This window comes from Lampris incognitus, chromosome 2, assembly GCF_029633865.1.
Source record: "Lampris incognitus isolate fLamInc1 chromosome 2, fLamInc1.hap2, whole genome shotgun sequence".
Classification (NCBI taxonomy): domain Eukaryota; kingdom Metazoa; phylum Chordata; class Actinopteri; order Lampriformes; family Lampridae; genus Lampris; species Lampris incognitus.
In genome coordinates, this window is record NC_079212.1 from 39,894,033 (window position 1) to 39,909,110 (window position 15,078).

Consider the following 15,078-nt stretch of genomic DNA (forward strand, 5'->3'; position numbering starts at 1 on the left):
ACCCACATCCGGCTTCCCACCGGCAGACACGGCCAATTGTGTCAGTAGGGACGCCCGAACAAGTCGGAGGTAAAACGGGGATTCAAACCGGCGATCCCCGTGTTGGTAGACAACGGAATAGACCGCTACACTACCCGGACACACAATAAGTCTTTTTGACCCACTGCATCCTTATTTACAGTTGAATAGTGTGTAGAAAGTTTTGGCAAATGTAACTGAAAAAAAAAAGAAAGAAACCTGAAGTGTTTGTTGCCCCAAAGCTCTTTGGATTACACTAAGGCTGACTTGTGAAGTGGGTCCACACTCGCCAACAGCAAGCAGGCTAACCTTTAAAGTTAGCCTCGCCACCCATCTCACTCATAGGAGGAGACACCTACCATTCCTGATGCAGCTTGCTTTGGCTTGGCTTGCCGGGGGCTGCTGCGTGGGCGAGTTAGCGTGGCCCTCTGGCCCAGGTTGGAGATGTTTGTGCGTTTCGGATGGGTCGGGAATAATCAGAGAAACAAAAAAACAAAAACAAAACACAACTCAAACAATCCAAAAGAGTAAGCAACATAAAACAAACCACCAAAAAAAACAAGCAATGAGAAATTAAATGAATGTATGAGCTTTAAATAAATAAAAAATGTCATCTCTGGCATGGTGTTTCACTCTTAAGCGTCCCTCTTCATGTTGCCCCATCACCATCAGGCTTGCCCTTCTTTCCATTCAATTATTGATCGCTCTGCAGACTGCAATGCTTTTTACAGGGCAGAGATATTAACCAACAGCTGGCACTTCTCTGCTGGTATCCTGTGCTGGTACGGTGGCGTGCAAAACACATATGCAAGGAAATAAATTGCTGAAATTACAGCAAGCCTTTTGTTCTTCCTCTCTGTCTGTCTCACTGCAATTTATACTACGCTCCGAGGCTGGAAAAGTTTTCACTAATGAGAAAAATAAAAAGAGGGCACAATAGCGGATGAGTCATCAGTGACTTGTGTTTCAGAATAAGCCCATATCTACGGGGGCTTCTCACAGGGGCTATTTCAACAGACCAGTGGTCATCGCGGCACGGTGCGGGTTGCAAGTGGAAGAGGTGAAGTGAAGGTAGTCGAGCTGAGGGTGTTGTTGGCATTTACATGTTGAGCTGCCGTACCTTTCTTGTCTTTCTTCTCCTCCTCGGCGTCTCCGGCCCCCAGCAGTGTGAAGATGATCCCAGTTTGGGAGTTCACGCCAACCGCGGTGACTAGCATCTTCCCTGAGCCCTCCATCACGTGAGTTCCTAATGCACAGGTACACACACACACACACACACACACACACACACACACACACACACACACACACACACACACACAATAAGTATCTGACAAATTTTGTTATATTTCGCGAGACATTTTACTCGGTTCTGTAAAATACAAAATACATTCACTTTTATTCAAAACTGTTCATGTGAAGCACTAATATATTCTGAGTGGATTTTTGTATTCATAATATTTGGGTCAGACTTGCTTTGATGCCTACATGCATTCATATGATACAGGATTTCAGACCAAGTTAGTGCTTGGATTAAAGAAAGGACAACTATGATCATATTTAAAATGCTAAATGTTCGAAATATGACATCAAATATGATCATGAAAAACATACACACATATATAAAACATACAGCAGGTCTTCAGAGTATTGGAAACTCCTGTACTGGCCTTGAACTAGGCTGATCAGGTGAATTCAGAGGAAAACTATGACCCCCAAGTGGTTTTCTATGGTTAAATAAAAAGGAGGCCAGAGGATGAAAGGTGGATTTGTAAGACCTGAGACGATCTAGACGAGGGGTGTGAGTGTGACGGAGGATGGGTACGAGCAGAGATTTAAGAAGCCTTTGAAATGGATGTCTCAGTCATTAGCATGCGGGCTGGTTTGAGCGTATGATGATGAAACCTGCGACAATGCCGGGATTTTCACACCAAACAGTAACCCACGAGTGTCTAGAATAGTCCAGCAGCCAAAGTACAACCAACCTAAACTAGGCCGAGGTAAAAAAAGAAACAACTAGTTTTTTGGGAGGGGGGGGGGGGTTCGGGATCCCCCCCCTTTTTTCTACCCAGTTGTATTTGGCCAATTACCCCACTCTTCCGCGCCATCCCAGTCACGGCTCCACCTCCTCTGCTGATCCGGGGGGAGGGGGGGGCTGCAGACTACCACATGCCTCCTCCGATACATGTGGAGTCACCAGCCGCTTCTTTTCACCTGACAGTGAGGAGTTTCGCCAGGGCGACATAACATGTGGGAGGATCACGCTATTCCCCCCACTTCCCTCACCCCCCCGAATAGGAACCCCGACCGACCAGAGGAGGCACTAGTGCGGTAACCGGGACACAGACCCACATCCTGCAGACACAGCCAATTGTGTCTGTAGGGACGCCCAACCAAGCTGGAGGTAACACAGGGATTCAAACCAGCGAGCCCCATGTTGGTAGGCAATGGAATAGATCGTCATGCTACCCGGGTGCACCTAAAGAAACGCCTTTTGACAAACGCAGTCAAAGGAGGTTGACACAAAACCAGTTCATTAAGGGACAGACCCGGCGTAACATTGGTCATTCACTCATTTGCATAGCCTGTGCCCTGTTTTAGCCATGCTGTTAGAATAAAACTGTGACAGTTTATCGTCTTTAAGTCTTTTTCTTACGTCATGCGAGAGATGAAAAACTACAAGAGCCACTTAAAGGTATCATCGTAGTTCATTTTAATGGTCACCGTTGAGCAAAGGCTGTCCTGGCAAAATGATACGGCAGGTAATGACTGTGCAGTGTCGTCACCGTAGCAGCAGGATGCATAGGAATAAGGTCAAACACCAACACAATAACACAATAACCACCATCACCATGCAACTGTCAGTCAGCTGAACTGAAGCAGCGAGCGTCAGGGCTGCAGCTTTAACAGGCTGAGAGCCACGTGCTGTAACAACTGTTAGCACGAAACTCAAACGATCGAAGAGATTTTTTAAAGTACATTCAGTGTGTGTGTGTGTGTCTGTGTGTGTCTGTGTGTGTGTGAGAGAGACACAGAGAGAGACAGACAGAGACAGACAGACAGGAAGAGAGACAGACAGAGAGCGAGACAGTGTGTGTGTGTGTGTGTGTGTGTGTGTGTGTGTGTGTGTGTGTGTGTGTGTGTGTGTGTGAGAGAGAGAGAGAAAGAGACAGAGACAGACAGACAGACAGACAGACAGACAGACAGAGAGACAGTGTGTGTGTGTGAGAGAGAGAGAGAGAGAGAGAGAGAGAGAGAGAGAGAGACAGTGTGTGTGTTTGAGAGAGAGAGAAAGAGACAGAGACAGACAGACAGACAGACAGACAGACAGACAGACAGAGAGACAGTGTGTGTGTGTGAGAGAGAGAGAGAGAGAGAGAGAGAGAGAGAGAGAGAGAGAGAGAGAGACAGTGTGTGTGTTTGAGAGAGAGAGAAAGAGACAGAGACAGACAGACAGAGAGACAGACAGACAGAGAGACAGTGTGTGTGTGTGAGAGAGAGAGAGAGAGAGAGAGAGAGAGAGAGAGAGAGAGAGAGAGAGAGAGAGAGAGAGAGAGAGAGAGAGAGAGAGAGAGAGAGAGAGAGAGTGTGTGAGAGAGAGAGAGAGAAAGAGACAGAGACAGACAGACAGACAGACAGACAGAGAGACAGTGTGTGTGTGAGAGAGAGAGAGCGACAGCGAGAGAGAGACAGAGCGAGAGAGAGGGACAGACAATCTGTTTGTGTGTGTGTGTGTGTGTGTGTGTGTGTGTGTGTGTGTGTGTGTGTGTGTGTGTGTGTGTTACATAAAGAGTGCACAAATATAGGGATTTTCTGCCCCTCTTACCCTTCTTTTCTTAGCGAACAAGCAGAAAAAGTGGTATACTGAGGTCTCCTTTCAGACGAGGGGAAGAAACGTGTCTCTCTGGCTGGCAGGGTGAACCTGCGTCTTTTATACTCCAGAGGTAATTAATAATGAAGTTCAGGGGATGCTTTTGCCCAAGGTGGATATGTGGCATTACGTAAATGGACTCTTCTTTTCTTCCATGCAGCTGCCTCTTTCCAACCCATAAGTACTCCGTCCACCTTCCTGTATTTTCCTCTGTGATCCCATTAACTCCGCCAAGCAGACCTCCATCATATTCCCAGAGCGAACACCGCCTGCACGAGATATTAAAATGGCCCTCCACTAGATAATCACTTTAAAACCGTGAGTAACGTATTGTCTAAGTGTGACGGATGCTCCAATGTTAAAAAAACAAAACAACAACCTTGCAGCTCGCATGGAAATTGTGAGGAGGAAGGAGGAGGAAGCATTAGATGTAGTCTACTGTCAGCACTGTAAGTATGTCGAACATGTATTTCATGTACTTACAGCTTCCCTAAATCCACCTTTCCATCCACACTGCTGTGATAGCTCAGCACAAATGGAAGATAAGTAAAAAAGCGTGACATTTCTTGCATTTGCTGAGGAGAATGTTATTCAGCTGTGTTCCTGTTTATTAGCCACAGGTCACCACCTCGCTGAGACATGACTGCTGAGGATACTTTAAATGCACAACCAATGTCAAGCAAAAATTATTTCCATTCAAAATGTAATTTCTGGGCGTCCGGGTAGCCTAGCAGTCTATGACGTTGCCTGCCAACATGGGGGTCGCCGGTTTGAATCCCCGTGTTACCTCCGGCTTGGTCGAGGCATCCCTACAGACACAATTGGCCGTGTCTGTGGGTGGGAAGCCGGATGTGGGTATGTATCCTGATTGCTGCACTAGCGTCTCCTCTGGTCAGTCGGGGCGCCTGTTCGGGTGGGGAGGGGGAACTGGGGGGAATAGCGTGATCCTGCCACGCGCTACGTCCCCCTGGTGAAACTCCTCACTGTCAGGTGAAAAGAAGCGGCTGGCGACTCCACATGTATCGGAGGAGGCATGTGGTAGTCGGCAGCCCTCCCCGGATCAGCAGAGGGGGTGGAGCAGCGACCGGGACGGCTCAGGGAGTGGGTTGATTGGCCAGGTGCAATTGGGGGAGAATTAAAAAAAAAATAATTTCTTCCTTGATATTTCAAAATGTGTGGCTATATTTCCAAAATAAATGTTAAGCGCTGCGCCCACAAAAAAAATCCACCACCTAATAACACTGAACCCAAAAAGAGACTCTTCTCAGAGTAAGGTACCATAGATATTATGGTACCTTACTATTATGGTACTCTCAACAGCACAAAGCACCACCGAACCTCCATTTTGTCTGCAACGCTGAATCTAACACAGGCTTATTACACCAATACACATAAAAATAAAAATAAAACATACAAAGGGAAACACTTTTTGATTTTACTCCCATTTTAAAGTTATGTGTGTGTTTGTATGCACTTGTGTGTGCCCCCATGTGAGTGACCTTACTATGTGTGTGTTGATGTGTGACTGTTGTCTGTCCGTCATGGGCGGCAAACCTTACATAAGAAATCAGTGAGTCCAAGCTATGACTACTATCTGTGTGTGTGAGTATGTGTGTGTGTGTGTATGTGTGTGTATGTGTGTGTGTGTGTGTGTGTGTGTGTGTGTGTGTGTGTGTGTGTGTGTGTGTGTGTGTGCCAATGGGGAGGAGTGTCACTGTGTCTTTGTGCAGGTCAGTGTTTTGTTTTCCGAGTGTGACGCCCTGATCTCGAGCTGATGATTGGGTTGAGGTCGTGCTCCCCTGGGGAGTCTAATGGACTCGTTACCCGCCGCTTCCGGAAGCTGATCATCAGTCACAACTCGATTAACCACAATTCTACTGAGATTTCTCTTTTCCTTATACACACACACGCACCGTCGCTTACACACACAGACACAGACACAGGCACACACAGACACACACAGACACAGACACACACACAGGCACACACAGACACACACACACACACACACACGCAAATCTATACTTGTGGGGCCCCCTCATTGACTACATTCATTTCCTGGCCCTTAACCCGAACCTTAACCACACAAACTACATGCCTAACCTTTACCCTAACCTTAACCTAACCCTAATTCTAACCTTAACCCTAAAACCAAGTCCTAACCCTAAAATAGACCCTTTTACTTGTGGGGCCCCGTAAAATGGCCCCACAAGGTAGGTGGTGTCTGGTTTTACTATCCCAATGGGGACCAAATGTCCCCATTAGGATAGAAAACATAGTACACACACACAGACACACACACACACACACACACCACCATGTCACCCTATACTTGTGGGGACCCCTCACTGACTACAATCATTCCCTAGCCCTTAACACTTACCTTAACCATCATAACTACATGCCTAACCTTAACTCTCAACCTAATCCTAAACCTAATTTAACCCTTAACCCAAATCCTAACCCCAAAATAGACCCTTTTCCTCATGGGGACCCATAAAATGTCTCCATGAGGTAGGCGGTTTTCAGGTTTTTGTATCCTAATGGGGACATTTGGTCCCCATTCGGATAGAAAAACCAGGTAAACACACACACACACACACAGGCACAAACAGATAATTCACGGATGTTATCACTGACTTTTCAAGTGAACAAATATTACGATAACATATGCACACACATACATGCGAGGTCCAGATCAGTGTTTAGGCACACACTACAACGCTACACTTCATAAAGGCTTGCAAATATTCTGATGAACAGACATGGTGAATGTAGCCACAGAAGTGGCTGTTTGTTTGTAATTAGGGGAAATATTGCCACCAGCCTTGGAACGCTAACACGATTAGAGTCTCCACAACAACTCACCGGACAACAACATCGGGTCCTTGTCCGCAGATTTGCGCACATGGTCTGACTCTCCGGTCAGGGAGCTCTCATCGATCTTCAGGTCATTACCTTGGATCAGTACCCCATCTGCAGGCAGCAGGTCACCTGGGCCAGGGGAAAGGAAACGGATTAATTTGGGATACTGACCAAGGATGGATCCAACCAATATGAGGCTAAACCTGAGTGGCGTATCAGAGATTTTAACCAAGATTAAAATCAGATATCCATGAGTAACATGTCATAAATACATGCAAAATGGCTTGATTTACTGCATGTTTACCACATGAAAGTCTGTATTTCTTTAACGGTAGAAGAAAACTGATTCTATCTCAATTATTTTGCCATTGACCCTAAACTAATGGTCAAAGTCTGCACTGTTCACCACAAGTACTGGATGAGTACCCGATATTGGCTAATACCTGAAGATTCATTCTTGGGATCAGTATTGACGGTGAGAAACTGATATTGGTGCATCCCTTGTTGTAATGTCTTGAAACACTTGAAAATGGGTAAACTTTATCATAAGCTAGCTGAAAGCAAATGATGAATAATTTATAGAAAATATTGATATGTATACATGACAAACCGATTTACAGCTCTTCGAATAACAAATGTAAGAATAAGTTATTACACTACTATTTTCAAACACTGCCTTTTCAGTAAGACAGCCATGGAGGAACATCGGGTGTTGACGCAATATGATCACAGACATCTACTACTGCCAGTAAGGCAGATTCAGTTGAACAACTGATAGTTGAAGTGCCTTGCTCAATGGTGCCCTGACAGCAGTTTTTTTGAGAGAGAAGAGTCGTTGTTCAGTCCAAGGGGATTCAACTTAAGCTCCTATCTCTGACTTCTAAATTATCTAGTCCCTGTAATATAACAGAGGTGGGACCAAGTCATTGTTTTCCAAGTCACAAGTAAGTCTCAGGTCTTGGCACTCAAGTCCTAAGTTAATAAGTGGATAGTCCCAAGTCAAGTCCCAAGTCTCAAACTTTGAGTTTCAAGTCCCAAGCAAGTCATTATGTGCTCTTCATAAAATGTAATGCCATTTCAAAATTTCAAAAACAGATCTAATATACTAAATTTATGCAAATCGTGAATGCATTTTAAAAGTGTGTATTTATTATGGATTGATTCAAAGTGGAGCTGTAACAAAAAAAAAATGAAGCGTTGATTTGCTGAATACTTTTTAAAAGTATTTTATCTTTGGGCTTGGAGAAGGTATTGTAGTGAATTCAGGGGGCAGCCGGGAATTGAACCCGGATAGCCTGGACCGGGCGACTGCGCTAACCAGTCAACTAAAGGGTCCGACCCGATAGCCAAAAGTTATGAGTCAGCAGTGTTCAAGTCAGGGTGGAGTTCCAAGTCTTTTTCAGTTTTGTCAAGCCTAAAATCATCAAATTTGTGACTTGTTTCTGACCTGAGTCCAAGTCATGTGACTCAACCACACCTCTGTAATGTAGTGTCAGTGTACGCTGTTCGTTTTGACATTGAATACATGGTTCAGTTTGTGCATTAGTCATACTGACCATATTTGACCTGTGCCACGTCACCCACTACCATATCTGCGATGGGGATCTGGATGACTGTGCCGTTTCGCACCACGGCAAAGCGCTGCTCCTGCTCAATGCGGCTCTGCAGACCACGAAACTGCTTCTCCTTGCTCCAGTCATTGAAGGCTGTCACCAGCACCACACAGATGACTGACAGCAAGATGGCTGCCCCTTCAATCCAGCCTGCATCAGCCTCTTCTTCATCCTCCCCTCCAGATGACACATTTCCACATACTGCCCGGATGAGTTAGTGGGAAGGGTTGAAAAGCGAATGGAGAGAGAGAGAGAGAGAGAGAGAGAGAGCAAGAGGCAAGCTCACACAACACGGAGGCTTTTGGAAAAGATCTGTTGACTGTTGGTATTGACTTTTCCAAAGCAGTCAATGTCATCTTCAATAAACCATTCTTCCCCTTAGCAATATCTAAATAGCGATCCGAGGGATCATTTTAAATACCACAGAATTATATTTCAAAAAGACTGACAATGAATCAGTGAAAATAATGTTTTTACCGATTCATACAGTATTTAACTTTCATAATTCTTCAAGGTTTGCAGACGTTTTTTCTCATGAACTCAATGTGTGTATTACTTTTTTCAATGATTTAGAATTATATATCATTTTATTATATTATAATTATATTATTATATTATATTTTTGTTGATCTTCTTGTTGCGAAAAATTAAAAACGTTCTTCATTTGAGTGCATTTTTCAATTTTCTTAAAAAATAAACTGGACAACGGTCGAACAGTGTTTTTTCTGTAAACTGATTATACTGTTCCAATGTCATGAAGCAGAGATAAACTCCAGTATTACCGGAATAGCTTACAGCTTGTTGGAAGAAGGTTTCAGTCCATGACGAACAAAGACACACACACACACACACACACACACACACACACACACACACACACACACACACACACACACACACACCTGACTCTCACAGTTGAGGTTCAGTCCTTTTGAGGCACACACCCCCCCCCCCCAAAAAAGTAAAAATTCATTGATGCATCACCAAGAATGGCTATTTAAACCTGAAAGGACTCCCATCCCATAGCTGCAAAACAGGATGTAGTCACATCAATGCTGACCATGATGTATTTAGTTTGCCTGTGTGGTTTTTCCCACTGACAGATTGTGAAGATTTATTTAGGGAAAGTAAATAAAGGGACGATGTTGATTAAAGGACCCCATGCATTATAGTCCTTGCTTCTTGTTCATTTCAAATAAATCCCCCACCAATTTTATCCATTAGCTGGGTTTTCTTCTGCCAAACCAACCCCAAATGCAGATGTTTTAGAGCCACTGTTGCTATTAAGACCTTTTAAAGGCAGCATGACAAACCACAACAAAGGAATGCATCGTTCACAATGAGACTAAATCTATCTTTTGTTGTTGTTGTTGTTGTTGTAAACCAGGCAGTGCATGTTATTAATGGGGAGATGGACTTACATTCGCTTTCCTCGCCAGGTGGCTGACATAAAGAGAGAACCAGAGAGAAAATGGCAGCAACCTCCAGGATGATGAGCGTTACATCTTGAACAGCCTCCCACACAAGTGACAGGAAGGTTTTTGGTTTCTTTGGTGGAATGAAGTTCTGTCCGAACACTCGCGTGCGGTTCTCCAGGTCAGCAACGTTGTCTGAGAGGCCTTGGTGGAAGAGTAACAGGGAATAAGGCCATTCTGTTCAAAATCAAAAGTTCATTTTGTGTTTTTCCTCACAAAACTCTGTTGAAAATCTTGACGTTATAACGACTTAAATCATGATTCTCTGAGATAAGAGATAGTCGTGATAACTTTCAGATTATGTTTTGATTACTATACATTTTACTCACTTCAAAAGTTATACTCTGTCCCCCGAATAGATGTAAATTGTTGCATTATATGTCACATTACTTTGCCATAATACCTCCAAAATAGGCAATTAGGAACTTTCTTGTCTTCCAAGTCCAGAATAATCAGGATGTTGTATTGTTTATCTTTAAGAAGGAGCTAAAGACCCAGCTCTTTCTTGAACACCTCCACACCTGACGGTATTAATATTAAAAACTTTTTCTTTTTTTTTAATGTTTCCATGCATATGGATTGCCTTTGTGCACGGCGTTTGTTCAAGTCCTATAGGACCCCTATGTCCTATAGCAGTGGTTCTCAACCTTTTTGGGGTCCTGGACCCCCCTGCATATTTTTGATCTACCCTGAGGACCCCTCCACCTGATTTTGGGGGAGGGGGGTTGCAATTTGATAGAAACAGTAGAAACTGCATTTTAAATTGCATTATAGCATTTATTCACTCTTTGGGGCAAAAATAAGAGCTTTCAGTTGTAACTTAGATATAGTTAACAAAACAGAATTCTTATGCAGTAACTTTCAGATATATGTAACAAAACAGAATATGTATTCAGTAACTTTCAGATATATGTAACAACAGAATTTTTATGCAGTAACTTTTAACAATGCAAACGGGAGCGAGATCTCTCATTAAAATACAATAAATTACACTTGTGAAACAGATGTAATTAGAGAAAAAAGTCCTGTTACCCTTTATAGTTTATGTAGATGAAGGTCTCAGTCACATTTGAGTAAAATAATCCTATTTCTATAAATGTCATAGGATCTTTTTTTTAAAGATATTTTATTTTCACGGACCCCTTCCAATTACACCACGGACCACTAGGGGTCCGCGGACCCCCGGTTGAGAAACACTGGGACTTGAACCTGATTTTTTTTGGCACTTACTTGCGTCGTCGCCCCCCGGCTAGATCTTTGCTTGTGTTGTATTAACTCTCAGACGTACTTCGCTTCGGATAAAAGCGTCTGCTAAATGAAATTGTAACACTGAATAGGGAAGGTTATTTCTCAATGGATGGGCAATTTCATCCATCATTTGTCCCAACAAAAGCTTTTCCGCGCCCTTCACTCAAAGTCTGTCCGGATTAGGCTCACTTATAATTACGCCTTTTGTTATTTAGCTGCGGTTGTCTTACTGCCACGATCTGCAACACCAACCTCGTCCTTGAGGTTTAGTTCACTCAGTCATTCTCTCAGTCGTTGGCTCCCACAGCCTCAGATATTTTCGGCAGACGTTCTCCCATAGTTTGTCAGTCAGCCCATTATCTTAAACATTGTCTTTCCTGTTTTATTTTGAAATTCTCACCTGGCTTGTTGCGTCAGTTCCTGTCCCCGGTTTTGTCCTCAAGCGACACGGTGTCCCGCACCAACCCGATATCACGAGATTTCGTTCTTATATTGACGAAAGTTAATCTATTGAATCGTTGTTTAACTTTTTCCGCCCTGCACTGGACGAATTTAAGTCAATGGAGCGTTCAGTGGACTGTGTTTTTCGTGCAGAATTGGACGTTTCATTCAGAAGGCTGCGAGAGCTCGTATCATTTCAAAACTGACAGGATAGATCGATCATGTTGTAACTAGCCCAGACATCGCTGTTCAGTTCAGGGAATGTATATAATGTTCGGTGAATAAATATGTAAACTACTAATAAGACACGTTAGTCCCTAGCTAACGAGTCTGACCCTTTAACCGAGCGGTTAGTGACGTCGCCTTGAGGTGCAGTACACCCCATATCGAATCCCGCACCGGGCAAGAAAATAACCGGATACATGGTGGCAGCGGTGGGATCCGGAAGCGTGCAGATCCTCAGAAGTCTCCTCGGAGCGCAGAATGACAAAGCGCGAGGGCGCGCTTCCGGGGGAGGGTGACAACTGTAAACTACTAATAAGACACGTTAGTCCCTAGCTAACGGGTCTGACCCTTTAGCCGAGCGGTTAGTGATGTCGCCTCGTGGTGCAGTACACCTCGTATCGAATCCCGAACCGGGCAAGGAAATAACCGGTTACAAATATAATGTATAGTTAGTTATACGGGATATTACGAAGGCGTTGGCTTTGACGACATGAATGTAATGAGCTCATCCACTCCCATGTACTTAAAACATGAAATCTACGTAGGTGACAAACAATCTGAGTTCGCTCATTATGAGTTAAGTAATTCCTATAGTGTATGTTGCATGTTATTCGGACTATTGTGGTGGACACGTATTGGGGACAGAATTCAACCCAGGAACTAAGGGTTAAGTCATGGTTGCCCTGGCAGGTTAACGCAGGGTTAAGTTATGGTTGTCCAGCCAGTTTTCTGATTATTCTTGCCACCTCCGCTCAGTCGAGCTGTGGTTTGGTTGCTCTCTGATTTACCGTGGATTAAAGAAAGTTGCCTACACGGCTAAAGTGTGAACCTACGGTCTTCTCCGTTCCTTCGGCTCTACACTGGTGACCCCGACGTCGGTTTTCGGATAAGTTTTCTGAAACCACACACATTATGGCTACGAACGCCGTTGCAATTAAACTGCCGGAGTTTTGGGAGTCTTCCGCGGCTACATGGTTCGCGCAGGCTGAGGCACAGTTCGCGCCCAGAGACATAACAGCAGACGAGACCAGGTACTACTACGTATTGGCAGCGCTGGGGTGCGCTACGGCTTCCAGGATAAGCGGTTTCATAACCAACCCACCGGCCGATGGTAAATACGCCGCACTTAAACATCTCCTCCTTGAAACTTTTGAACTGTCAACAACGGAGAGAGCACGTCGCCTCTTCGCAATTCAGGGCTTGGGAGATGGCAAACCATCGGAGCTAATGAGCAGGATGTTAAACCTACTGGGTCAAGAAAAGCCATGTTTCCTGTTTATGGAGCTGTTTCTGCGCAACATGCCGCCCCACGTCCAGACTACGCTCGCTAACTCCACCATCACTGATCCCCGTGAGCTGGCAAAGGAGGCTGACCGATTCTTCGTCGCTACACAACGTTCCTCCCATGCCGGGGTGCTGGCTCCTACCTTCACTGGCCCCCCGCCGACATCGCGGGCGTGGCCCGACGGTGGCGCCACAGCATCAGACCGCTACAAGCCCTCTGGACTCTGTATGTACCACGCTCGATTTGGTGCGAAAGCTAAACGGTGCCGTTCCCCCTGCAACTACAGGCCGACGGGAAACGAGAGGGCCAACACTCAGTAGTGGCCATGAGTGTTGGCGATACGAGCAGGCTACTCTTCATCCTCGACACCATCTCCGCTCGGCGATTTCTTTGTGACACGGGCGCACAGAGAAGCGTGCTCCCTGCTACTGACGTCGACATCATGGGCGGGGAGCGGGGCCCCCAGTTGGCGACGGCTGACGGCAGCCCTATCCACACCTACGGCGTGCGGTCTGTAGAACTGTGTTTTGGTGGACAACGTTTCACGTGGGAGTTCGTCATGGCCAATGTAACGCTTCCCCTCCTCGGAGCTGATTTTTTGTGCGCTTACGGTTTGCTAGTGGACATTCAGAACAGCCGTCTGGTCGATGCCTTAACCTTCTCCTCCTTCGCATGTACGCGGAGGGAAGCGGCCTATGCAGGTCTAGCCAACTCTCTCTCAGAGGCAGACAAGTTCACCCGCCTCCTCGCTGAGTTCCCTGACCTCACCCAGCCTACCTTCTCTGCACCCACCGCTAAGCATGGGGTGGAGCATCACATTGCTACGAAGGGGCCCCCGGTCTACGCCAGAGCCAGGCGTCTCGACCCCGCCAAACTCGCCATTGCCAAGTCTGAGTTCGAGCACCTGGAACGCATGGGGATCATCCGCCGCTCTGACAGCCCGTGGGCGTCCCCACTCCACATCGTCGCTAAGCCTGATGGAGGTTGGCGCCCATGCGGGGACTACCGCCGACTAAATGACGCCACCACGCCCGACCGCTATCCTGTCCCGCATATCCAGGACTTTTCTGCAAACCTGTCTGGCAAATGCGTCTTCTCAAAAGTCGACCTGGTCCGTGGTTATCATCAAGTTCCCGTGCACCCCTCAGACATCCCCAAGACAGCGGTGACTACCCCATTCGGCCTATTTGAATTCCTACGAATGCCATTTGGACTCAAAAACGCGGCCCAGTCCTTTCAGCGGCTGATGGATTCAGTGCTCCGTGGCCTTCCTTTCCTCTTCGTCTATTTGGACGACATACTCATCGCCAGCGCCTCCAAGGAAGAACACCTGTCCCATCTTCATGCCCTCTTCACACGCCTCAGCCAGCATGGGCTGATCGTCAACCCGGCGAAGTGCCGGTTCGGGCTGACAGCCATTGATTTCCTCGGGCATCGCATCACTGGGGACGGGGCAGTCCCCCTGCCCTCAAAGGTGGAAGCGGTGGCGGCCTTTCCGCGCCCCCAAACAGCTCGTGCGCTCAGGGAGTTCATCGGGATGGTGACATTCTACCACCGCTTCATTCCCCGAGCCGCCTTTATCATCCGGCCACTGTACGAGGCGCTGAAAGGCATGTCCCCCAACCAGGCGGTCGACTGGACAGCAGAGCGGGACCGTGCGTTCACCGAGAATAAAGCTGCGCTCTCCCAGGCTACCCTGCTAGCGCATCCTTCACCTACAGCGCCTATTTCCATAACCACGGATGCATCGGACTATGCTGTTGGTGCGGTTCACGAACAGTGGGTGGGGGGGGCTTGGCAGCCTTTGGCCTTTTTCAGTCGCCAGCTTACACCCCGAGAGCGCAAGTATAGTACTTTTGACAGGGAACTCCTCGGTCTCTGGCTCGCTGTCCGGCATTTCCGTTTCCTGCTAGAGGGCCGCGAGTTTACTGCGTACGTGGACCACAAGCCCCTCACGTTTGCCATGTCCAAGACGGCCGAGCCATGGTCCGCTCGCCAGCAGCGACAACTCTCCTACATTTCGGAATTCACTACCGA

At 46.3% G+C, this 15,078-nt stretch overlaps 1 protein-coding gene across 1 annotated transcript in view; it reads right to left on the minus strand.

Moving 5' to 3' along the window:
• Positions 1–15,078, minus strand: part of atp2b3a (ATPase plasma membrane Ca2+ transporting 3a) — a 52,629-nt gene that overhangs the window by 23,315 nt on the left and 14,236 nt on the right. The window contains exons 2-6 of the mRNA XM_056299695.1: positions 9,789–9,986; positions 8,311–8,568; positions 6,758–6,883; positions 1,139–1,264; positions 378–446 (exon numbers count right to left, since the gene is read on the minus strand). Coding sequence (XP_056155670.1) covers positions 378–446; positions 1,139–1,264; positions 6,758–6,883; positions 8,311–8,568; positions 9,789–9,986 — 777 coding nt within the window. The remainder of the gene's footprint in view (positions 1–377; positions 447–1,138; positions 1,265–6,757; positions 6,884–8,310; positions 8,569–9,788; positions 9,987–15,078) is intronic.